Source organism: Dermacentor silvarum, chromosome 4 (genome assembly GCF_013339745.2).
Source record: "Dermacentor silvarum isolate Dsil-2018 chromosome 4, BIME_Dsil_1.4, whole genome shotgun sequence".
In the NCBI taxonomy this organism is placed as follows: Eukaryota; Metazoa; Arthropoda; class Arachnida; order Ixodida; family Ixodidae; genus Dermacentor; species Dermacentor silvarum.
The window spans coordinates 133925497-133949755 of NC_051157.2; the positions used below are offsets into that span (position 1 = coordinate 133925497).

Genomic DNA, 24259 nt, shown 5'->3' on the forward strand with positions numbered 1-24259 from the left:
TGCTGCCGTTCGTTTAGTCACTTCACTTGATCGACGTCTCCAAGACTAGGGTGACGCGACCTCCGACACTATCGCTCAAGGAGAACGGCGCGTATGAGGCAGCATCCTTCTCGGCTTAACTACGCATGCTTTCTCTCGCACAAAATCACGTGAACACCTACAACGGGCGTGCGTGCCACTCATTGTGCTCGCGCTTGGATTTTATTCGAGACAGCATGGCGAGGCATGCGGCAAAAATGCGCCTGGGATGGCCAGTTGACTGCTGTCGCAATAAAAATTGTGCTCACTGTCAATAGCAAACTAGTTGTACACTCCAGAGCTGGTCTAGTACTTGTATAATAATTTACTGTGATCAGCCCATTTTCCCTCCGCTGTCAACCTCTCAGTGGGGTCACGAGTAATTGAGAGTGGCCGCGAAAGGTAGTGCTCAGACCACATATAGGTTGTAATTTGCCTAAGCATGCGTACTGCAACTGTGCGACAGGTTTGCTGATTCAACAAAATATTTCTAGCTATTTTATATCAAATTATGCGTGATTTTTCTTTCTTTCTCTCTTTTCCTAGGGAGCTCCCATCGAAGTGATTTCCGGAAGTAATCGGGAAGGTTTCGTCGCTATCGATGACGTACTCATCAGTGAGACGGAGTGCCCCGGCACAAGTGAGTTCCCCTTGCGTTCAATCATTCAGATACAGGAAGGCGCGACAAGATAGAGTGGTCTTCTCTGTCCCTCCCATTATTCTTTAGATAAATTCACGTCGTGTATACAAGAGTGAACCTAGAGTAGAACCTAGAACTAGAGCAGCATCCCAAATTTAAGATGGAGGGGGGGGGGGGGGGGGCAGACCAATAGAAGCACAGTGTGGGAGAAAAGTTGTTTAAACAGAAGTAAAGTACTTCAGGGCGATGTCCGACGTTACGATAGGTGGGCCACCGATTGTTACACAGCGTGGCACCACTTTAATACCCTAGTAAGTATGTAACGCTAAGGATTACAAGGCTGCCATTGGCAACGATAGGCCCACCTATCGGTAAAGTTAGCCCGCCAGTGTGAGGCACTTTAGCCTTGCATTAGAACTTTTATCCCAGAGAACATCAGCCAGTGCTCTATAACGGATGTGGTGAGCTGAAATGTCAATCAGTGTTCATGATACCAGGGGCATATATTCTTGCATGCGTGCAAATTTTGACCATTCGTTTAAGCTCAAAAGCTTCGCACCCATATCGTAGAGGGCCCACTTTTGCGAAAGAGGAAAACTAAGAAACCCACAGCTCGTCATTCTTAATCTGTGGCTAGGACGATGTCTGCTTACGTAAAGCTGCTTCATGAGACACTTGTCTATTTGTCATGTTGGCCAATCAAATTCCCGAGAAACAACGCTCCTGCGTGACACAGCCGACGTGAGCCAGAATGGCCGTGCACTGCATGCAATAAGGAATAGTGGAAGTGCCGCTTTATCAGCCCAAGTGACGGTTGCCTGAGTGAACCACGATGGCATCGAGATGATCCCAGGCACAACTGCGCGTGAGTTGGCCGCTGTGTACCGTTTTATAGAACACGGGGTTGCGTGTATAGCTAACGGGTGGCTTTGTTTGCCTTTTGTTGTAATTTTTACCCTTGAACTGAGAATTAATCAGCCATTGTGATTGTAGCGTTACCTCCACCCACAGACTTTGGTTGCGATTGGGGTTGCAAATAATTACAAACACAATGGGCGACAAACACGTTCCAATAAGCATATACCATTTCATTTTTATATATTCTCACAATAGTTTCACCTTTTTTACTAGCCTTTTTGACAAATATGTCGGAGATGTTAAAATAGAATCAAGTCACTATATTTGCGAGTCATTCACAAACGTACAAAAAGGTATATGCTTAGACGATGGCTTTAAGCTAATTTGGGGCGATGGGTAAGGGAGCCAAGCGTTGCTTACTATTGAAGCTTCACACTCGGTGGAATGGTAGAATCACCCCCTGTTTACGCCTGCGTCCTCTATGATGCTTTCGTAGCTGTGGCTCATAGGTGGTGAGCTCAAGTTTGTGTGTTTGATTTCCGGCACCAATCTATCGTTGCGAGCCAGAACATCCGTCGTCATCGTCGTCATTGATGTTGTTGTTGGTCGCTCAATATGTATCGTGCGTACCATAGAGGATGCACTATAAAACGAGCAGTAAGAACATGAGCGATAAGAAATAAAGCTACATAAAGCAATCAAATAGGCATTGAAGAAAAGAATACACCAAATGAAAATAATACTGAGCAGTCAGACCAGATGAATGCACAAATAAAAAAATAAACGAAAGCCAATCTTCACTGAACTATTGGGGTGATTAAGTACATGGAAGAAAGAAGTAGCACACCCTTACTTGGATGTGGTCGAAAGGCATTATGTGCGCATTTCACTGGCAACCGCAATTTGTCTGAAAAGCAGCGTCCACTTTCTCAGGTGATTCAATTGATGTGACAGAATTGATTCGTACATTATAGGAGATATTATTGAAGTTTGTTATCATTTAAATAATGCAACACTTTATACACGTGTTCTTTTTAGATCACACAGAAGCTTTAAAAGTTGCCTGTGGCAGATAGCATAATTGTATTCCTTAGCTAGATTATTTGACGAGGTGGACATTACTTGCACAAGAAATCAATATGCACAATCGACTAATTAACAGAAATTATCTAGTTACATTTTAATTAATTACTTTACGGCACGTACATATTGTAATTTACAAATTGTAGCCGGTGAGTTTGCATGGAATATCAACTTGGACCAAATTCTAAGGAACGCACTGGTTTCTAGAAATGCGCCGCGATAGGCTGGGGCAAAAATGTAATATTGTACAACTTACTTTTCTAACAAGCCATTGTTTTATGCACTGGTGCATAAAACTAAGTGAACCGCCAACGTGATTCATCGCGCACTTTGGAAATGAATATCTCAAAACTGGTGTTATCCTCAAAGTCAGTTCTAAGGCAATAAAGCCAATGTTGTGAATTGACCGGCTACAATTCATAAATTGCAATGTGCCGTAAAGTAATCAATTAAAATGCTAATAAGTGAATTTTTATTCTGTTATGCATTTGAATTTCTCTTCAAAGTAATGTCCGCCTCCTTAGTTAATATAGCTCAAAGACTAGTATTGTTGTATCTGGCACAGGCGATTCTTAAAAAGTAAATATCCTAAAAACACTACTGCACTGTTGTTTAAGCGTAGTACACTGTATCTCACTGTACACTGTAGTAAAGGATTAAAAAAATATCGCTGAGATTGATGTAAGCGTACTCGAAGAAAAAATATACGCTGGATGCTTCTTCATTCTACATCCGCGTCAGCGACCTATGTGATAGGCTATAAGCGGGATAGTCGTAAGGAAGCATTCTGCAAAAAGCTTTCACAATCGGCTGTATTTGTTTCTCTACGCTTATTTTCTGCTTCGGCATCACTGGGAGGTTTGAAATCAGTATAGGCAATTATACTTACTCTTCAACGACCGACTGCACGAGCCCATTCTCAACTCGGAGCATCAGCAGCCCGTATACTCGCCTGATCGTCGAAGAGTATGCTATTAAAAAAAAAGACAAAGAAGGAATTAGTTATCTTCACAGTGCATAAAAGTATCAGCGATCCAGACTCCGCTGATGTTTTCTCACGCCAGGTATGCGTCATGCAGTAATGTGTTGGGTACTTCTTGCTATTTATCATTGCTCTCTTTGCCATAAACCCTCAAAGTTCTTTAGTCGGTGCTTCGTCGTGTGCGATCTCTTTTTCTTATGTCATCATCACTTTAGGCACTGCTTTTAGCACCATACCATACTGAACGTCTGTTGTGCAGGCAACTTGTCGATACCAGACTTCACTTGCAACGACGGGAAGAAAGTGCCGGTGGACCGCGTGTGCGACTTCGTACCCGACTGCAAGGACAAGGCGGACGAGAAGAAATGCGGCCATTGCGACTTCAGAAAAGACGCGTGTGGCTGGAACCTGGACGACGTGCGCAACCAAGGCTCGGCTTCGTGGCAGTTAGTCCCCATAGCTTTAGGTCCCACGGTCGCCGCCCATTGGAATCAAGGGCGAACGCGATGGTGAGTCAGTGCAATTTAAAGCGAAGTGAAAAAGAGGACAGCGCCAAAGCCAGTAATATCATTCTGGTGCTAAAAACAAGGTTGGGTTAACATTGTGCGGGATCAGTGACCCCATTCGCGTTGGGGCTGAATCTGAAGCTCTTCATATACTGTGGTATTGGAGCACGTATAAAAAAAAAACAAGGATCTTCTTCTTCTTTCTGGGGTTTTACGTGCCAAAACCAGTTCTGATTATGAGGCACGCCGTAGTGGAGGGCTCCGGATTAATCTTGACCACCAGGGGTTCTTTAACGTGCACTACAACGCAAGCACACGGCCGTTCTTGCATTTCGCCTCCATCGAAATGCGGCCGCCGCGGCCGGGATTCGAACCCACGATCTCAACCAAGGGTCAACGCTAAAGACAAGGTCTGTTAACCAACCACGTGTTTTTCTTTAAGTGATTACAGGGTAGCCAGATTGGACACATGCCAATCCCATGTGAAGTCCGCCATGAAGACCATTTGTTCAAAAATTGGCAGTTTTGCCAAAATAATTAAAGCGATTGCAAGGCTTAGGGTCGCGTTCGATCTTTCCTCAATGGGCTATCTATAGCAATACATGTATACGAAACGACACGACGCAGCACGTGAGACAACTGATTGTGCGACGAAGGGGCAAAACCAGGGGTGTCGTGGCGCTGGCGCGACGATGGACGCCGGTTGTGGCGCTATACTGACCTTGCAACTATATGTGCGCTCGAGATGTGACCGGCAGAAAACCACCGGCATTGGACAGCGCCCAATGAAAGGAATAGATAGACCATCCTTGACGTTTGCTATGCGTGCCGTTCGGAGCCGTGCATATGCACCATGGTGTGGGCTACGCACAACGCTCCTCAGCAGGATGGCTGGTGTGGGTGCGCGTGTGTGCGCGTGTGTGCGCGTGACGCTCATGCCAAAAGCAAAAGGCAGATCGCAGCCCTGCATGGCAGCGGCAGATTCGGTTGGGCGGAGTTCGACGATGCGGCTACTTGGTGTCGCCCCTTTTTTGCAGTGAAACGTACTGCGCGTTTCTGGAGGCTTTCTGAATATCGACCCGTGGTCCGCGCATGCGCCGTTAATACCAGGACAGCACGATGGCGCACACGGGCCTCGAGTTTCTGGATTGTTTATTGCAATTTAAAAAAAAAGACGCGAACTCTGACCTCCTTATTGTAGCATCCACTTATATCAGTTGCCGTTGCGACCTAATCCCCCGATGAGCCAAATAACAACCAGTCAGTGTAACCTCAATCAATTATTCAATGAAGGAGCCAAGAAACTAATGAAGGCATTGGTCAAGCGCGAGTATATGCTGCCTGAATTTGTGTGCTAACATAATGAATTCTCACAAACTATACCGGCGGCTAGGGTAGTGTGACGCCGAAAGCGATCCATCTGAAAGGAGACATTACAAGTAAGTAGTTGCAATCGACAAAATTTATTGATTTTCTTCCCTACTTTCCAACGAATACAAACACTGGTGTTACGTAAGATAGTTTCCTAACTGACTGCCTGGCGCTCGTTATAATTATCGACATGATAACCAAACGATCACTCAGACAATGGCCACTCGCGCAATGCATTTGCGAAAGGCGATTTTTGTGAATACGGATGAACCCTGCTTCGCAGAAATATTCAGCGTGCGCCGCCGAGAGTGGAAAATATTGCGAACGCGTTCAGCTCACATTCATGCTTTTCCTGCTTTCCATAAAAGGCTTCTCCTTCCCACTTCAGTATTTGCGCATCTATGTGTTGATATTTGTGTTTTGATTCATACAATATTTCCTTCAGATTGAATGACTCGTCACGATGATGCAAATATTATTTACATGAGAAACAAAGAAGGTACCCAATTTATTTTTACACGTTGTCGTTCTTTGTGGAAACGCCCAACGGTATTTTAGAACACGAGTTTTTTTCTTTTTTTTTACCGGCGGTGCTGTTTAAAAAACCTAGCAGTTTAAGATCGAGGTTGCTCCCTACGGAGCGATGGTGTTCGCAGTTTCGAGAGAAGTGGAGAGAGAGTGAAATGTGGAGAGGAGGTGCAGAGAGAGAAAGCAAGAGAGACGGACAGAGAGCGATAGAAATAAATAAAACAAAGTGAACTTTCTTGACGAGGCGGCATTCGAACCCGGGTATCCACGGTCCGAAGGTGAGCGTCATAAACACTAGGCTATACACCTACGCTTGCAGAACGTGCATTTATTAGAACCGTTGAATGCGTTGCACCGACGATTGTAACACTAGTTGCTATGGGCGCGACAAAGACAAATTGAGAGCGACAGAGAAAAAGAAGGAGAGAGAAAGAAAAACACAGATTGAGGGAAAGAAAGAGAGAGGGATCGAATTAAGTAGGGATAGAGAGAGAGATAAAGAAAGAGGTGGGATTTGAACCCGGGTACTTACGGTCTGAAGGCGAGCATCATCCACTACGCTATACACCCGCGCTTGGCGAGCTCCGCTGTTTCATCAAATTTCACAAGCGTGGAACTGGCTTAAATTATATTTTTTTAACAGCGAAGCCGTTTAAGCTAGCCTTAATTTGTGGTGTTTAGCAAGGAGGGAGACTACCAAGGAAAAGGATGAAATAAACTTTCTTGCCGAGGCGGGATTTGAACCCGCCTACCCCCGGTCCCAACGAGAGCGTCGTAACCACTAGGCTATACTTTTTTTCTTTATTGCCCGGCTTCAACACAGTACAACAAATGAACACACAACGCATTATGCATAACTTACATACATCAGGCTATACAGCCATGTTGCAGAGTATGCATTTATGCGAACCATATATATATATGATTGCGTTCGAGTGTCGTCATCTTCGTGCACAGCTGGCGCGTTCGTACGCTCGTGCACTGCGAGGTGAAGAGGTTTTGCGCGCTATGAGACCGAGAGAGAGACGCATTCACGGAGCGGGTCTCTTGGAACGCGTTGTCGGCATTTGAAACGCGGTGTTGGTGTTGCAAGCGTGCTATGTAACGTGCAGTGACGGCCGTAAGTCCGAGATGCACGAACAGAAATTATCATCATCATGAGTAATAAGATGAAAAGTTCGCGCGCACTTCCGAAAAATGCTGGGCTACGATCGCCCAGCTTCGCTGTTTCAAGCGTTGCGCGGCCGAGTGCAAGGTTAAGCGTTTTTTATTCACTTCAACTCGGCGCCACCGAAGACGGCAGCACACTGCTATTGCCGCCGTAGTAGAAAACTTTAGAAAATCCCTCGTTAAGCCCGCGGCACACAAAATTTCCGTTGCACTCTGAGCCTAATTTTCTCTTACTCTGTTCTTTTTTGCAAGGTAATATAAGGTATAATTTTTTGAGGGCCATAAGGCACAAACAATCAGCTTTACCATGTCCTTCCTTTCCACTTTCAGGAAATTATTTGCTATTCTACGCAAACGGCACAAGCTCGTCGAAATCAAGCCATGCCATGATTGAATCCCCGAAAATCAGAAACACCAACAAACTGTGCACGTTGAAGTTCTGGTTCAACTATGCTGGAAATGGTAAGCAAGTGTACGCAATGCGTCGCTATTTGACGCGGTACGCTTTTCACAATAAAATTAACAGCTATATGCGTGCAGCAACGGAGTGAAAATGCATGTACAGGTTAGCGCAATACGTTGTGTCCTGAGAGCGTAAAAACTTGAGACAGTTTAAAAGCATGGTCCTGAATAATCGTGATATCGTGGGCAGAAAAGAGTTGGACATTATAAAACAGGCTAAATATGCACATTTGCCAAAGTGAGCGGTCGATTGCAGCCACGGAGCTAAAGACTAACCGTACTAATAAGTGTGTTCCTCATAGTGCAAGAAATCGAGCATTTTAGTGAAACAAAAAGCGGTTTCGCTGACTGTGCAAGCACGGATGAACTACACATTCCCGTTCATGCCCATGCCTGTACTAGAGTACCTGGACGCCGGAAAGTCGCATCGCGCCATGTAATGCACCGCTCATTACAAACGTCCTAAAGTGTCTGTCACGGTGCTGCTTTGCTCAATAAACTGAAATTACACTAGATCGCCCAACTGTCATGTAGGATGCAAGTGTGTTTATACTTGATGCAGCCATTGTAGCACAATGACAAAGGAACAAAAGGAACATGTTATGGTGGTCTTTAGTTGCGTTACAATGGCTTCTTCAAGTATCGACCAACTAGGCAAAGAGCAAGCTACCCTGATGTCTTTATTCTCGTGCTTCGCGTTAGTAGGACCACACCCAGAAAGTTTTTTTTTCGAGCGGCAAATTACGCAGGCATTGCTTAGAGCTCCATCCTAAGCTACGAGGTCCTCTTTGTTGTGTCAACTTGCATGAGGATGTGGAGGGAGTGCTGGGCATTGCGTCAATTTCGACTGGCTGAAAAAGCAAAAAAAAACATTGTGGAATTTTAGCGCGGCGAATTGTAATGTCTTGCGGTATTTTTAGGACGCAGGCTCGAAACGTACTTTCCGTTGTATGTATCAAGAGCGGTGGCTGTTATTTTATTTTTTTAATCCTGGTGGATAAACTACAGTTGAAATCTGATTTTGTTAACTATTCCTTGCTATTTTAACTAAGTTTTATTTTCTAGTTCTGGATGTTTATTTTTGTTTTGTTGACTCCGTCTGCAGGAGACAATATTAACGTTGACCTGCACATGACGGTGGGTGGTTACGCTGTGCCTGTGTGGACTCTCCGTTCCTTTGAAGGAATGCCAAAGGAGGGCGTCTGGAACGAAGCGGACGTTGAAGTCGGGCGCTATGCGACAGAAGTCAGCGTAAGTTGCGCAAGAACCGCTCAGGGTTTGATTATTCATAGCCACATTTATTCATTGGTCACTTTTTTGGTAAGTTGTCCTTTTCATAGAAATGGCCATCACGTGTGCGCTTGGCAAAGCCTCATAGTCTAACTATAAGCCGTGACCGAAAGAAGAAAAAACTAATTTTCATCATTTGGTGACAGGTTTAAAACCGACTTAGACCATAGTTGGTGGACGCACTTGGCAGAGTGCACCACGAAAATACTATATTTCCCCGCTCGTACAGTAGACAATTGCCCAAATGCCAGAGTCTAATTACCATGGACACTCAAGCTGAAATGTGAAAATATATTGAAGTAATTATTTTACTCATTTCAACGTAGCACGCCTCTTGTGCTGAAGAGAAAGCCAATATGTATCTTTACTACATTCGATCGCAGACCTTTTCCCTTGGCATCAGTCTGCTTGACTTAATTATTTGAAAATTCGGTGCTTTCAGTGCACACAACTCTTTCAATACTGCAGTACAAAGAATCCTGTCTGAAATTGATGCGGTGTTTATTGCGAAGCTACGGAACACGAACGCCCGTCACTATGCCGGCAAGTACTAGCAGTAGACTCTGCGAGCCGGAAACTTGAATGCTACACAATGTAGAGCATGACAGGACACCTCGTATGCTTCTGTCTTCACTGCGTATACCATGTGTCCCTTTGAAATAAGATTGCGAGTGCTGCAACCTATATGCCACACTCGGCGTTGATTTTCTTTTCTCCACTCTATTCTACGACTTCTGAAGCACGCAGCGACATCATCGTTTATATTTCGCGAGTTTTGCTTACACTCCTCAATATACAAAAAAGCCGCGTAAAAGATAGCATCATTGAAATAACTTTATGATGTGATTTTGAGCACCCTTGCCCAGATTTTTATGTACGACTTAAGCTGTAAGCAGTAAATAAAAATAAGTAAGCGTACCTAATTAGGCAACTTACCGAACTTTAAAAACAGTCCCGGTAACTCGAGACTACTGCAATCTATATACTGTTGGTTGCATTTTCTAAACTGTACCACTCTATTTTAATGTTTGGTTCTAGTTACGTCAGGTACCCGGTATATAAACGTTTACATAAGTTTTTATTTATAAAAAAACACCTGTCTGAATATGAAAAAAAAAAACAGGTACCGGTTCACATGAAAATGAAGACTTGAAATGGTCAACAGTGGAGAAGAGATGTGCCTGGATCAAGCTGTTTGAAACAGCGTTTCCACAAGGGGATTTGTCTTCGTCATAGGCTTAGACGTTGCCACTTCCAGATCAACATGGTGTACCTTTCCTGCAGTTAGTTTAGTGTTATACAGTGCTCGCTGCGTTCTGCTTAACCAATCATTTCTCCCTGGAGGGTCCACCGATACCCTGCAAGCGAAATGTACAGGTTAGTACATCCGTCACAAAAGCGCCCCTGTGCGTCTACATGAGAAATAATGTGATTGAAACACTGTTGAATAAAGCTGAATGCTAGTAATATATGTGTTCCAAGCTTTAGTAAATGATATAAATTAATTTATTCACACTTGAACTTTTATCTATGTACATTTTCTCCTATAAGAAGACACATATGGTTAAATCATGCCACACTTGGCCTTGATTTTCTTTTCTCCACTCTATGTGGACACTTATCGTACGGCTCTGAAGCTATTTCGTAATTTGCCCCAAAATGGAAATTACCAGGGGGAAAAAGATGTAGGTATTCACATTGCTCGTTACGTTATTTGTTTGGTAGTTTTTTATACGTATTCGGGTATAATTTTGTATATTCAACAGTTATGTCGATGGGGTTGTTGCGTCAACTCGTTGTCTCGTGTCAAAATAAGTTACGCGCAGTGTTGTAAAAGCTATTCATGACATGTGTGTATGTGGGTTTGCTAAAATTACTTTCCTCAATGTGCACTCCGCAACGTCTATGAGATAACATGGAAAGATATGTTGCTTCAGTAACGCACAATATATAGCAGGTTGGCACAAGGTATCTGGACATCCATGACTCTACTCACAAGTGAGACACAGTGGACTCTAAACAAACGAGCCGATGTGTGCGCGAGATTAAATTACGATGGCTGAGTTGTTTCTTAATGTTACAATTTAGCAAACGTGGTGCCTTTAATATTTAACACCAACAGCAACTCAGCAACACTAATGTACACCTGCACATAATTCCACTTGTTTGTGTTAACTGTACCTTAACTTGGAAACTGCAAGAAGTTACAGGAAATGTAAAAGGCTGGTACAATGTCAATGATAGCAGCCATGGTACCAGACAATGGAACCATGTCCCTTTGTCTCCATGACTTAAAAAAATCACAAATACCACCAGGCACTAAGTCACTTGTTTAAGTTCTGATTATTATTGTAGTTTACTTCTAGGCTTACAACCCGTCTTTCTTCTTTTGCAGTTTCACTTCTCATCAAAACAGTCAACGCAGGGAAGAGCCATATTTGCGCTGGGTGCCATAGAATACAGTGGATGTGCTTTGCCAAGTGAGTTGAAATTACATGTGGCAATCGAGCATATTTCACAAGTAGTTCATCATCAACCACAGATTTGCTATCGACCTGCAGCATGATATTTGTTGAAATTACAAGACAATATTACGCAGAAACGTTAATTATTGCGTCCCAATTTCCTATAGTGCACATCAACCGGAAAGAGTGAAGTGAATTGAAGTCTTTTTGAATTGCTTCATAGCAAACTGTCTTAGACCAGGAAACGTTGCGACAATCAAGGATGTCTCGACGTCACTTTGCAAGGCTGCTCTTTGGCGGTTCCCACTGTGCTCTGTTGAAGCCTGGCAAGAAGTTAGAGTGAAGTTTTCGTTGGTAAACATAGATCCACGTTTCCACTTCGAAAGCAAAAAATAAAGTCAAACAAGCATGTGTTACCGCCTGAAAACCAAAATAGAGAGTGTAATCGCGACACACACCTTCTTTTTATGGCTATTATTTGTTTCACCATCAGCGACATTCAAGCTCAAACCGTCCGGCGCGTTTTTCGCGAAATGAAGACGCGACGCCGCGGCAAACACCCGCGCCGCCACCGAAAACAGGGCGTCTGCACGATGCGAACGGCGTTGCGTGTGCGCGCGGGCAATGTAATAACACCTATTTTCGGGACATGTCCGCAATACGACGTTACCCTCCACGGCCGATGCAATCGATGGCATTCGGTGGTACCGAGTGGCACCGATATCTCCACTGTCATTGGCGGAAACACACGCGGCATCGTGAGGCGAGGCGCTCTTTTGAATCCCGAGATAAACTGGCGGTGACCCGATTTCCGCGTGCGCAGGTGCTAAAACGACGCCCGCATGAGAAATGGCGCCTTGCTATTCCAGCGACCTGTCGACATTATTTTCCCACGGTGGCGCCATCGGATGAAATCACCAGATTGTTGACCCCCTGAGGGGCTGTCAAGTGATTTGTCCTGCGTATAAAAATATTGACTCGCCATCTCCACCCCGCGGAAGTGCACTCTAGTCCAGTGAAGCTGTTGAAAACCACCACTACAACTGCTGAGGGGTGTATGCAATGCTTTATTAGTGCGATAGCAATTATATGGACACTCCAAGCGCATTTCTGCCGTAGTCTTCGCCGTGAGGTTCCGTATAAAGTGCACGGGCAATAAAATCTTCGCCTCGCGCCGTACGCTCTATGTGCGAGTGAAAGCATGCGACTGTGAGCCGACAATCGCGGCTCGCGCGCACAAGGCTGGAAGCGGGAAGGAAGTGCGCAGTCTTCCGGTCGCACACAACGCTCCGGATTGAGGGTAGGGAGGTGGAGGGGCCGCGATTTACTGCGGCCGCGCGCTCCCGCCGGGCCAGAAGGCTCCGGGGGGGGGGGGGGGGGGGGGGGGGGGCGTTCGGCACGTTCGCCACCGCGAGCGCCTGCCCGCGCGGCTGTATCTTGAAGCCATCCGCGGCGGGGGCCGATTCTGCCCTCCCTGTGTTCGCGGCGACGATCGCGTTGATGGTGCTGGCGGGCTGACACAGTCCAGCGTTGGGACAACTAGTTTCCGCGGTCTTCGAGTGCGATGCGTTCATGTTTGCTTGTGCGCGCGTAACACCATTCTTGGTAATTTTGTTTGTGTGCCTATGTTTACAAGTTTATACGGCCGATAAGACTTCTATCCTTACTTTGTATAGCTGTCCGCTAATTTGCCATCGCAATCGATGCTTGGCCTTTTGGGCGAAACTGTGACTGTTTGCTTTGGAGGAATGGTAGTTCCAAATCACTTTGGTCGCTGTGGTACACCGTGATGGGTTCCGCGACCACTTTCACTACGTTTGTGGCCAAGACAAAATCCAAACACGATCTGTATCGTGTGGTTGGTTGATTGAGGTCTTTGTTGCTTGCGAGTTCAAAGTTGTCCCTGACAAACAACAAGAACCAGTCCTTCTTGTCGGGTTTCGCAATGTCAACATTAAAATCGCCTGAAAGTCTCATTAAAGTCGCCAACATTAAATCCTCTTGAGCAATAACAGTCTGGTCCAGCCTGGCTTGGCGCTTGCGCGGAGAACGACAGAAAGCTCGGCTAGTTGGTAATGATTCGTAATGCTAAAAAAATTACACCATCTTCCCGTAGGGGAACCCTGAGTAGTATGCGAAGCAGCCATGGGGTCGACTCAAGGTAGTGTTATCAGTTGTATAAACTTGGACATGTAGCAGCACCAGCAACGCGCAAAACTGTTGTCGACGCCGTCCGCGTTTTGCCCGCGTTCGCACCGAATGCGCGCGGCGTTGATGACTGTTGCCATACTGCTCCGTCCCTGTGATGGAAGCAGATGCATACTATCTAATATGGACATGTACTGGTTTACAATCGGAACGCTCGCGTCTCCTACTACAAGCCGGCCTCCGCTACAGTGTGACAACCAGCTATGACCGCTGGATACACGATAACAGATTCCACAAAACACTGCTTCAATTTATACACAACACAGGGCTCACAGCACACATATAATACACATATACATGTCAAGAATTATGCCTTCACGGCAAATCTTTATCGCAAAAAAAAAAAAAGACTGTTGCCGGTGCCTCTGGGGTGCCTACCGTCGCGCCTCTAACCTAAGCTGCTTCGCATTATTGCGCGCGGAGCCGCAGGTGTTGCCATTCGTTGCGCAATCCGGAGAGGAGAGGAGCGTCGGAGAGGAGGGGAGGAATGCCGAGAGGAGAGGAGATTAACAAGGAGAGGAGGGGGAGGAGGATGCGCATGCGCAGAGGAGAGGAGCGTCGGAGAGGAGAGGAATGCCGAGAGGAGAGGAGATGAGACAAGGAGAGGAGGGGGAGGAGCATGCGCAGTGCGGGTGTGGATGCCGCACGGCGGATTCAGGGAGGGACATAGCCCCGAGCATAAGATGCTTCGCATCTAAAAGGGAAGGCGTGCAGACAAGGACACAAGAGAATAGAACTGGACAACATAAACGCCGACTATCAACTGAGTTCATAGTGAGCGTTTGCGTTGTGCACTCTCTTGTGTCCGTGTCTGCACACCTTCCTTTTTTTGGTTGCGCGGAACCTCTTGCAAACGAAGTTGATCAATTTTGGCAACACGCCACCATAGGCCGTATTGTCGTTTCTTTTCTCTTTGCTGCCCTTCAGGAGTCCTAAGTATGCGTTGTCTACTCATAGCGGTGCAGCAACAACAATAAAACCAGTTACTAGGCTGGCTCTATTATACATAAAAGGCTGGTGACGTCCCTCCCCACGTCGCAAGCGGTCGTCGTCGTGGCAGCTTGCGCAACAGTAATCTTTACCGGGAAACGTAAGCAGGGAGCGCTACGTGCTTCTCATTGTTAGCAGGAACACCTTATTATCAATGATGCTGTTTGGATGCTTGTTTTGTTCCTGTTCTTTATGCTGTGCTATTTGTTGTTTGCGTGATATGAAATATTGTAGGCGCCTTTGCTTCAATCACTGAAGGTTTTTTTTCTTCTCCGTGTGGACGATGCCGAGACACATCCCAACCAACTAGAGGCGAACAGCTTCGTCATAAACAGTGTGATGTAGGCAATTTTATTTTATTGCGATAGCAATTATATGGACACTTCAACCGGATTTCTGCCGTCGGCGCCGCCGTCGCCGTGAGGTTCCGTATGAAGTCCAAGGGCGATAAAATCGTCGCCGCGCCCCGTATGCGCGAGTGAAAGTGCACGGCGGAAAGCAAACACGACCGTCGCGCGAAAGGCCGTGGGGATATGGGAGGGAGGGAGGGAGGCGGGGCGACTATGTGATGCTTCACCAAATGTTTATCTTGCAACCTGGCGCAAGGGGAACTGGCCGCTCAATATCCCACGCGAAAGCAACAAAGCGGGAAGGCAGCGCGGGAGGGAGGGGGGGGGGGGCAGCTTCTCCTCTGCCAACAACTTCTCCTCTGCAGAACTCCTCTGCATTTTGCCCAGCGGTGGCGGTCGCCCGCACCGTCTCTTATCTCCACACGGCTCTGACCTTTGTATGCGCTGTGCATTCGCCGCTCAGTTTCCGTTGAAGCGATAGACCGCGCGAACCTTCTGCCGCTGCGGCGCCTGCGCTTGCTGCCAGCGTTTTGACAGTCGTTGTCTGCGGTCATTCAGTGTGATCTATTCATGTTTGCTTGTGCGCGCTGACACCACGCTTGTTCATTCAGTTAGTAAGCGAATGTGTCCACGTTGATGCAGCCGATAAAACTACTATTCCTACTCCGAATAACTCTATACTTATTTGCTATCGCCATTGATGCTTCGCCTTGCGGGCGCGTCTGCGACATTTTTATTCTCCGTGGATGTAGGTTACCCCTCCCCCCCCCCCTTTAGGAAGCAGCCTGACGCAATAGAAAGGCACCCGTGACTTATTGCACGCGGTTGGGCGTTCTTTTAAGCGAACCTTTATAGACTCACAAGTGTCGGTGGTGGTGGCGGTGTCACGCTGCAAAATGGGCCGATCCTGGCGATTGTGCAGATAGGGTCCAAGCTCAATGGCACATACCCCTGTAGGGAGGGCCGATCCTGATGATAGTGCAGAAAGGGTCCAAGCTAAATGGCACATACCTGGGACAAAAAAGAAAGAGAGCAAGAGAGAGAAAAAGAAAGAGACAAAGAGAGAAAGAAAGAAACACAGATGGGAAGATAGAAAGAGAGAGAGAGAGAAAGAAAGAGACAAAGAAAGAAAGAGAAATGGGAAGATAGAAAGAGAGAGAGAGAGAAAGAAAGAGACAAAGAAAGAAAGAGAAATGGGAAGATAGAAAGAGAGAGAGAGCAAGAGAGAAAGAAAGAGCGAAAAAAAGAAAATCACCAGCCCTTCCCCTGTCAAACTTTCAGCTGCAGCAAAGGTCGTGTGTGTACTTGACCTACTACTTTCCCTTCCCTTTCCTACTACTTTTCGTTCACTTTCCTTCTACTTTTGTTTTCCTTTCGGGCAACTTTTCCTTCTGTTGCTTTGCACGTTTCCTTCCCTCAATGTGTACATTTAATAAACGTTTATGTTTTATTACCGTGACCTGTCGTGAACTTTACGTTACCCTGACGAAGGTCAGATACACACACGACAAGCTTCACTTACCCCTATTTTCTCGACAGGGGAAGGGCTGGTCAATTTTTTACAACTGGCCGCTAAAATCACCCGTTACATGGGGAGAAAATTACGATCTTCCTTCCGAGTCATACTAGTCATACTGTCCCTCTTCCTGCTTTATGAACTTTCGAGATGCGCACAGCATGACAAGCAAACGGCACGACGAATTGCTGGGTCACTTTAATCTAATCGTCATCTTAGCCCACCAGAGCGAAATGTCTTACCCGTGCCGAAACAATGTCCCTCGTCGCGCGCTGACTCCAGGATATCATTATTTCATTGTAGACACACAGAACTCCTCTGCCCCGTGGTTTGTTGCATTTGGCTCTGTCAAGCGGATTATTTCACCCGGGGCATTCGTGACTTCTACCAATATAGAAGACACGAGGTGATGCAAAAAAGGCCATTGTGTGAGAAATAGCACATTTGGGGCTATAAAATTGTTATGAGCCAATTGTCCGCCGGATATAAAAGAAAATACTGAAGCGCAGAGCAGACAAGAGGAGGGAGAAGTGATGTAAATCATCCGCCATTTTTGTTGTTGCTGGCCCACTTTTCGTCTCCTTGCACATAGTGTAAATAAACTACCTTTTCTGTATATCTCCCCGTAACAATATCTTCAGCCTTTTAGGTATGCATAGGGACGTTATTTTAAGGGTCCCTTCTTACTACGTTTGGGGGTTGCAAATGGACAATAACGGAAAATATACGACGCAGTGATGATCGTGTCTACAAAGTGTTACATCTAAGCACGCTGCAAAAGCAGCTTCAAATTCGCAAGAAAATCTGGAGCGCTATTCTCCTTGAAGGAGGCACTTCGGTCGTGAGTGACGTAATGTCACCGTAATGCGCTTTCGCGTGACGAGGCTGTCGCCTACAGCGGATAAATGACCGTGAAGCAGCGTTAAGGGCAGTTTTTCCCATGAAGCGTAGAACGTCCAGGACAGGCGCGGTAAATGCATCATGATGCAAGAAAAGAAGATAGAGAAAGAAATATGGGAGAGGGGTGATGAGCACGTGACTAAAGAGAAGGGGGTGCCTCGTCGGTTGCAGTAAGGGAGAACAGAGAAGAATGCCGCCTGCGAGCATTTGCTCTTAGAGGGATGCCCACCTCCTCACACGGCCTCTCATTTACTTCCACCTCTGCTACTATGAAATTATTTGCGAAATTGTGGAAGCAGTGGCTGCTTCGATAGTGCTTTACAACTTCTAGTACATTAACAAAATTGCCGACAGGGCCTTTTGAGGGACACTTTAATCAGGCTAAGCAGGCATATAGTCTTGAAAGGCTTCGGGGTGAGAAAGTGTATAAGAAAAGATGCTTTATAACGCTTCGATAAAAAGCACAAATTAACCACAAGGAATACTTAAGCGATATGTAGTCGCGACCACCGGAGCGATATGTCTTACCCGTGCCGAGACAATGTCCCTCGTCGCGCGCTGACTCCAGGATATCATTATTTCATTGTAGACACGCAGAACTCCTTTGAGCGCAGCTCTATACGTGTTTTCATTTGGCCATATATATTGGCTGGCACGGACAATCTCTCTCGCGCAGCATGTTGGAAACGGAGCGAAGTGGGGCGTGTATGCCCCGCTAATCTGGAGATCGCGAGAGCAAGTGCGTGGGTGACGCGTGGGTGCGATTCACAGCAGCCGCCGCAGACAGACCTCCCAGACCACGCGTGCTACTCTGGCGACATCTCGAAGCCATCGTCGCTGCGCAACGCTTTTCTTCTCACGCTTTCACCATGCCTTCTCTGCTTTCCTCCTCGCGTCTTTCATCCCCCATTGCACTCCGCGTAACGCATACTGTACCCGTTGGGCTGCAGCGCTTCACGCAGGGGGGGGGGGGGGGTGGGGGGTCCTACGCGCCCTCCTAACTTTCGCTGACGACCCCGGCCGCCTCTGAGTCCACCCCTTCGCGTGTCAACGGCATCCCTGCTGCTGCTGGTGGTGCATTTTTCTCATCTTTCTCTCCCCAATCCTTAGTGCAGCGCGGTAGAGATGTCCCCTACTGAGAGACAGCTACTGTATGTATACGCTGCACATTACCCAACCATTTCACCTCTAATGTAGCAAGAAATTCTCTCTCTTTCATCTTTCGCATTGCTCGTTCGCTCAGCTACCCGACGCTCGCCACAGGAATTGGCGCCTAAGAGCTGCGCTTTAAAATGAGAATGATCGCATTTCTGTAGACGATGAATGCCCCAGCCCTTTATACACGTATTAATGCGATTAAATCTTTCCTAACTTCAAGCACTTTGACTATATCCATCTAGCCTCATACACTGCGGTTCTAGCGATGCCTACCATCTTGAGCCGCTAAGTACATGCTAATGTTAGCGTTGCCGGCGAGCTCCATCATCCGACTTTCGCCTCTGATTCTCGCGTATTATCTGGACCGAGTCAGGGAAGAAAATCCGGTTATGTCAGCTGTCGAACACGTGATAGTTGCCTCCGTACGAACACCGATTCAAAATTAATTTTCCCTCGTCGTGACGCCAACCGGCTCAAGACGCTCACAAAGAAGCTCTTGCACGACCGCAGCGTCATAGAGAAGTGCGTGAACTGGGACAATGCGTTCCTCAGAGGTTTACTTGAGCAGCTCGAGGACGGCGTATTACTGGGGGTGCTACTGGGTGCAGAGGAAGGGAAACGTCTTCGAAATCACCGAGCAGCTGGGAAAGCCTATGTTCTTCCTGACCCTCAGTGAGTCCGAGTACAACAATGAGCGCCTGCTCGAATTCATCGAGCCAGTGAAAGAGCCGATCGAAGAGTGTCGCCACAGGGATGATGCCATTGCCAGCTACCTGCAGAGTGCTTCGCATAACTTCGATTCCCAATTTTTATAGTGTTTTTATTCCTCACATCAGATTGTTGACCCAAAACTCGTTTAATACCAGAAAGTCAATTTGTCTTTTTGACGACTATTGAATCGCTTTGTAGCGAAGAACATGATATACATATTGGGATGTTTTCTTCCATTTTGCAAAAAACGTTCATTTTCTACACCAGTGTGTATTGAACTGAAGATTACATTACCTACCAGTATGCATATTGGTAAAGAAAGCTGTGATTTAGGCTAAGGCAAAGGTGTCCGCGTAAATACTACCATGCTTGCTCAACTGCACGAATATGCTGTTTTTAGGCCACCAAATTGGCAACGTTGGCGGTGTTGTTCGGAACTGCACATTTTGCGTTACACATGGTTTTTCGTTACATGTTATAACTTTTGCTTTGTCATACGCAGCCAAGAGAAGTAAGTGCACCACCTCCCAGTTTCGCTGTGCCAACGGTGTCTGCGTGGAACGCAATAATCGCTGCAACTATGCTGACGACTGCGGTGACAACAGTGACGAGGAAGGCTGTGGTGAGCTGCTATAGTTTTGTGCACATTATATTATTTTCATGTGTGTGCTTGTAGGCACACGAGAGCTTTTTGGGTTCGTATCGCTGACTACAGAAAGCTGGGCGGGTATGCAGCTAGCGGTGCCTAAACGAATCGATACTGCAAGAGTCATGTCGGAGTTTTCTTTCTCATTCATACAAGCAGAATAGTTTCCTCCTACACCATGGAGCCAACTGCAAGGAATAATAAATAGGCATCGTCGGTACACTGGTCGAATTGTTCGGAAGTGCCTCAAAATAAGCAATACTGTTTGCAGCAAGGAGTATGAACAATCGTTCAGAATTATACGATCATAACTGGCATGCACGGTGCATTGTCTTCTTATGTTTGTCTTTGCTCTCCTTTACACCTGACTAGTATGATAATTTCGATGTTTGTGTACTTGCGCACAAATACTTAGCGCAACTTTTGTATAAAAGAACGTTTTTTTCCATCACCTAGCGTATTTCCTTGCACTGTTGCGTGCTCTGTGCTGTAGCGTATGTTTGCGTGAAGGTAGAAGCACAGCTTAAGCGCCCTCTCGCAACCAAGAGCACCAGTCAGTGGGGGAAGCAAAGTTGTGTGTCGTTTCATTTATTGTCAGGAACGTGGTTGAAGGGCACGTGTGATGAAAACACAATTCAGCTGCCATTTGCATTCACTGTCCAGATCTACGCGCCTTTTCACGTGCTTATTATCTGAAATATTTCCGCACGGAGGCAGCAGAAGACAATTACAACAAGGCTTTGCTTTAACGGAGCACGCAGTCTCTTTCAGTGGGCTCTACAATTTTTTCCCCACAACATATGAGAGTGAGCATAAATGTTTTACACAAGTGTAAACGCGTGAACTGAGGATTCAACCAGGCGTGAACAAAAATTGTGATGAACCAAACAAGAATTGACAGAAGTATGGTACGGGAAAGCAAGGTGGTTTATTAAATGATTTTATTGAAAATAACGATTTGGTCTTGTTATCTTGCCCGAGGCCATTAGTGGACGTTTCAGCAACAATGTTATGAACATATTTATTATATGCCTCTAGAGAAAGCTATCGAATATATATGTCATGTAGACATATTGACTGTGTTACGTCCTTTTTGTTTTTGCAATGTTTTTTCACGTTCGTGACTGTTTACGTCATCTTCCATGAAACACCAACTATAGGCTTCCACTTTCAGGGGATTATCGTCTTGGCTGCAGCTTCGACTCTTCTTTCTGTGACTGGACGCCCCTGCCACCACTGCACAGTTATGATAGTCCATGGGAATTAAGCCGCCCTTCGTCATCTCTATTGACTGGGCCAACTCGCGATCACACTACTGGCACGCCAAACGGTACGAAGCTTACAATCAAGCATTTTCCCCAGCTAAGTCGTGGGGGCTGAACAAAATGTTTAATGAAACGAAATGCAAACTTGTGCAAATCACATTTGTTGGTTTTAGTAAGTGTTAGTTTGATTAAGAATCGAATGACTGGTTCTTATGTCCTTATGTTCCCTTTTGGCGTAAGGACAACAATGATATCACTCTGGGAGGCTAAAGTTCTTGTGGTTTTGTTTTGCGGATCGAAGGCCTTTTCTGCTAGAACAACAACAATAACATATAATAGAGGTGGGATATGATGATTTATTAGACAATGGCGTCTCACGCAATCCAGGCAGTCCACGAACGCTGATGGTGCGCACAGCGACAGACGCAAGAGCACTTCTTCCTCTTCTTCACTACAATGGCCCCCAGGAGAAAAGATGAGCCATCCTGGTGACCTACGGCGTATGCAGGATCAGGGGGTCATAGTACGGCTTAAGTCGGCTGACATGAACCGTGTCACGTCCGCGATGTCTAAGGTCGTGTGATGGCGTCACAGGCTCGGCAACGTAGTTGACAGCCGAGGTACGGTCGATGACGCGGTAGGGGCCATCATAGCCTGCAAGAAGTTTGGTTGAAAGGCCAGAGCTGTGAGGTGGGATCCACAACCAAACAAGGGAACCAGTCGGAAAATGTAGTGTAGGCACGTTATTGTCATGCCGCAGCTTTTGGCGACCTTGGGCGGCGGTCGCAAGGGTACGGGCGAGCTGCCTACAGTTCTCTGCGTATTTGGCGGTTTCAGACACTGGCGTGCATTCAGAATCGTCGGGTCGGTATGGGAGCAGTGTGTCCATTGTACATGAGGGCTCGCGGCCATATAACAGAAAGAATGGCGAAAAGCCAGTGGTAGCTTGCATGGTCGTATTATAGGCATACATTACGAACGGCAAAACAGTGTCCCAGTTGCTGTGGTCCGAGGCAACGTACATAGTCAACATGTCACCGAGTGTGCGGTTGAACCTCTCTGTCAAGCCGTTCATTTGCGGGTGGTAGGTGGTAGACTTGCGGTGAACGATGCTGCAGGCAGCGAGAAGGGCTTGTATTACTTCGGACAGGAACACACGCCCCCGGTCGCTGAGCAGTTCGCGTGGTGCTCCATGTCGAAGAACGAAGTTCCGCAACATGAAGAAGGCAACGTCACGCGCAGAAGCCGCCGGAAGTGCGGCAGTCTCGGCGTAGCGCGTCAAGTGGTCGACACCTACAATTATCCATCGGTTACCCGAGAAACTACAGGGAAGTGGCCCGTATAGGTCTATGCCGACGCGGTCGAATGGCCGGGCCGGGCAGGGGAGCGGCTGTAACTCGCCAGGAGGGCGCTGTTGAATTTTACGCTTTTGGCACGCCATGCAAGCGTGCACGTACTGGCGCACGAAGTGATACATGCCGCTGCCAGTAGAAACGCTGCCTCAGCCGAGTGTACGTCTTCAGAACGCCGGCGTGACCATTATGAGCGGCGGAATGGAAATAAGCGCATATGTCAGTACGCATGTGTCGTGGTATCACAAGCAGCCATTTGCGACCATCAGGCAAATAATTTCTGTGGTAAAGGACATTGTCGCGGGCAGCAAAGTGAGCGGCTTGGCGAGGAAGTGTTCGAGAAGAGGGTGTGACGGATGGATCGTGGAGGAAATTCAGCATAGTCGAAAGCAGGGGATCCTTATGCTGCTCGGCCGGCATATCAGCGACGTTGATGGTCGACATGGAGGCGAAGGGCGTTGACACTGAAGCCACATCGGAAGGTATCGGTGATCTGGAAAGCGCATCGGCGTCAGAGTGTTTTCTGCCCGATCGGTAGACAACGCGGATGTCATATTCTTGTAAGCGAAGTGCCTAGCGGCCGAGACGACCTGACGGATCTTTCAACGAGGACAGCCAAGAAAGGGCGTGGTGGTCGGTAACAATGTCAAAAGGGCGACCATATAGCTATGAACGAAATTTGACGAGAGCCCAAATTATGGCCAAGCACTCTTTCTCTGTTACAGAGTAGTTGGGTTCTGCCTTCTTTAAAGTGCGGCTCGCATATGCGACGAGGTACTCGTCATAGCCGTCTTTCCGTTGCGCTATAGGACTGCACCAAGTCCGATGCCACTGGCGTCCGTGTGTAGCTCTGTGGGCGCTGTGGCATCGTAGTGTCGAAGAATCGGCGGCGAATATACATGTAACGCTCGTCTTTCCTTTCCTCTCGTCTTTCACTGTTGTCTATTATTTTGAGGTTTGCGCTACTAAGTATCATGTTTGGCGGCGAAGTAAGTAGACGACGTAGTTGCTTGAAGGCTTCGTCACACGAAGTTGACAACGCGGAAATGCCGCAGCTAGCCGTAAGCAAATTGGTCAGTGGTGCGATGATAGTGGCAAAATTGCGCACAGAACGCCGAAAGTAAGAGCAGAGCCCTATAAAGCTGCGGAGTGCCTTAAGAGTAGTAGGCATCGGAAACTCTGCAACTGCGCGAAGCTTGGCTGGGTCAGGAAGTACACCATCCTTCAAAACGATGTGTCCCAATATTGTTAACTTGCGGGCAGCAAAACGGCACTTTTTGATGTTGAGTTGGAGGCCGGCAGAGGTGAGACACGTCAGGATTCTCACGCAAGCGAACCCGGTGCATCGGGAAATTGGGCGAAAACACGACAATATCATCAAGGTAGCTTAGACTAGAGCACTGCACGGGCCGATTTTTTCAGCCCGGGCCCGGCCTGGGCCCGTTTTTACGTTGGGCTGCCCGCCCGAGCCCGATCAAAACTTTTAAGGCGAGACCCGGGCCCGGCCCGGGCCCGGAAATAATCTACGTTACCCGCCCGGCCCGACCCGCCACCCCTTTACCTTAGGCCCGAGCGCGGCCCGAGCCCGACTCGAAACCAGCCCGAACCCGGCCCGAGACCGAATGTTTTTCAGAGTTGAGACGCCCGAGAATAACTCGCTGCACATCACATGCACACCACCAGAAAGCCCGAGCCCGGCCCGGGCCCGCGTCAAAAAACCCGAGCCCGGCTCGGGCCCGGTTCAAAAAGCACACGCCGTGCCCGAGCCCGGCGAGCCCGGCCCGAGCCCG

At 47.2% G+C, this 24259-nt stretch overlaps 1 protein-coding gene across 1 annotated transcript in view; it reads left to right on the top strand.

Moving 5' to 3' along the window:
* Nucleotides 1-3964: 3964 nt before the first annotated feature.
* LOC119448913 (MAM and LDL-receptor class A domain-containing protein 1-like) overlaps nucleotides 3965-24259 on the top strand; it is an 85141-nt gene continuing 64846 nt past the window's right edge. Inside the window, exons 1-6 of the mRNA XM_049666101.1 lie at nucleotides 3965-4090; nucleotides 7487-7618; nucleotides 8724-8869; nucleotides 11304-11388; nucleotides 19709-19828; nucleotides 21027-21182. Of these exons, the coding sequence (XP_049522058.1) occupies nucleotides 7543-7618; nucleotides 8724-8869; nucleotides 11304-11388; nucleotides 19709-19828; nucleotides 21027-21182 (583 nt within the window). The 5' untranslated portion in view covers nucleotides 3965-4090; nucleotides 7487-7542. The remainder of the gene's footprint in view (nucleotides 4091-7486; nucleotides 7619-8723; nucleotides 8870-11303; nucleotides 11389-19708; nucleotides 19829-21026; nucleotides 21183-24259) is intronic.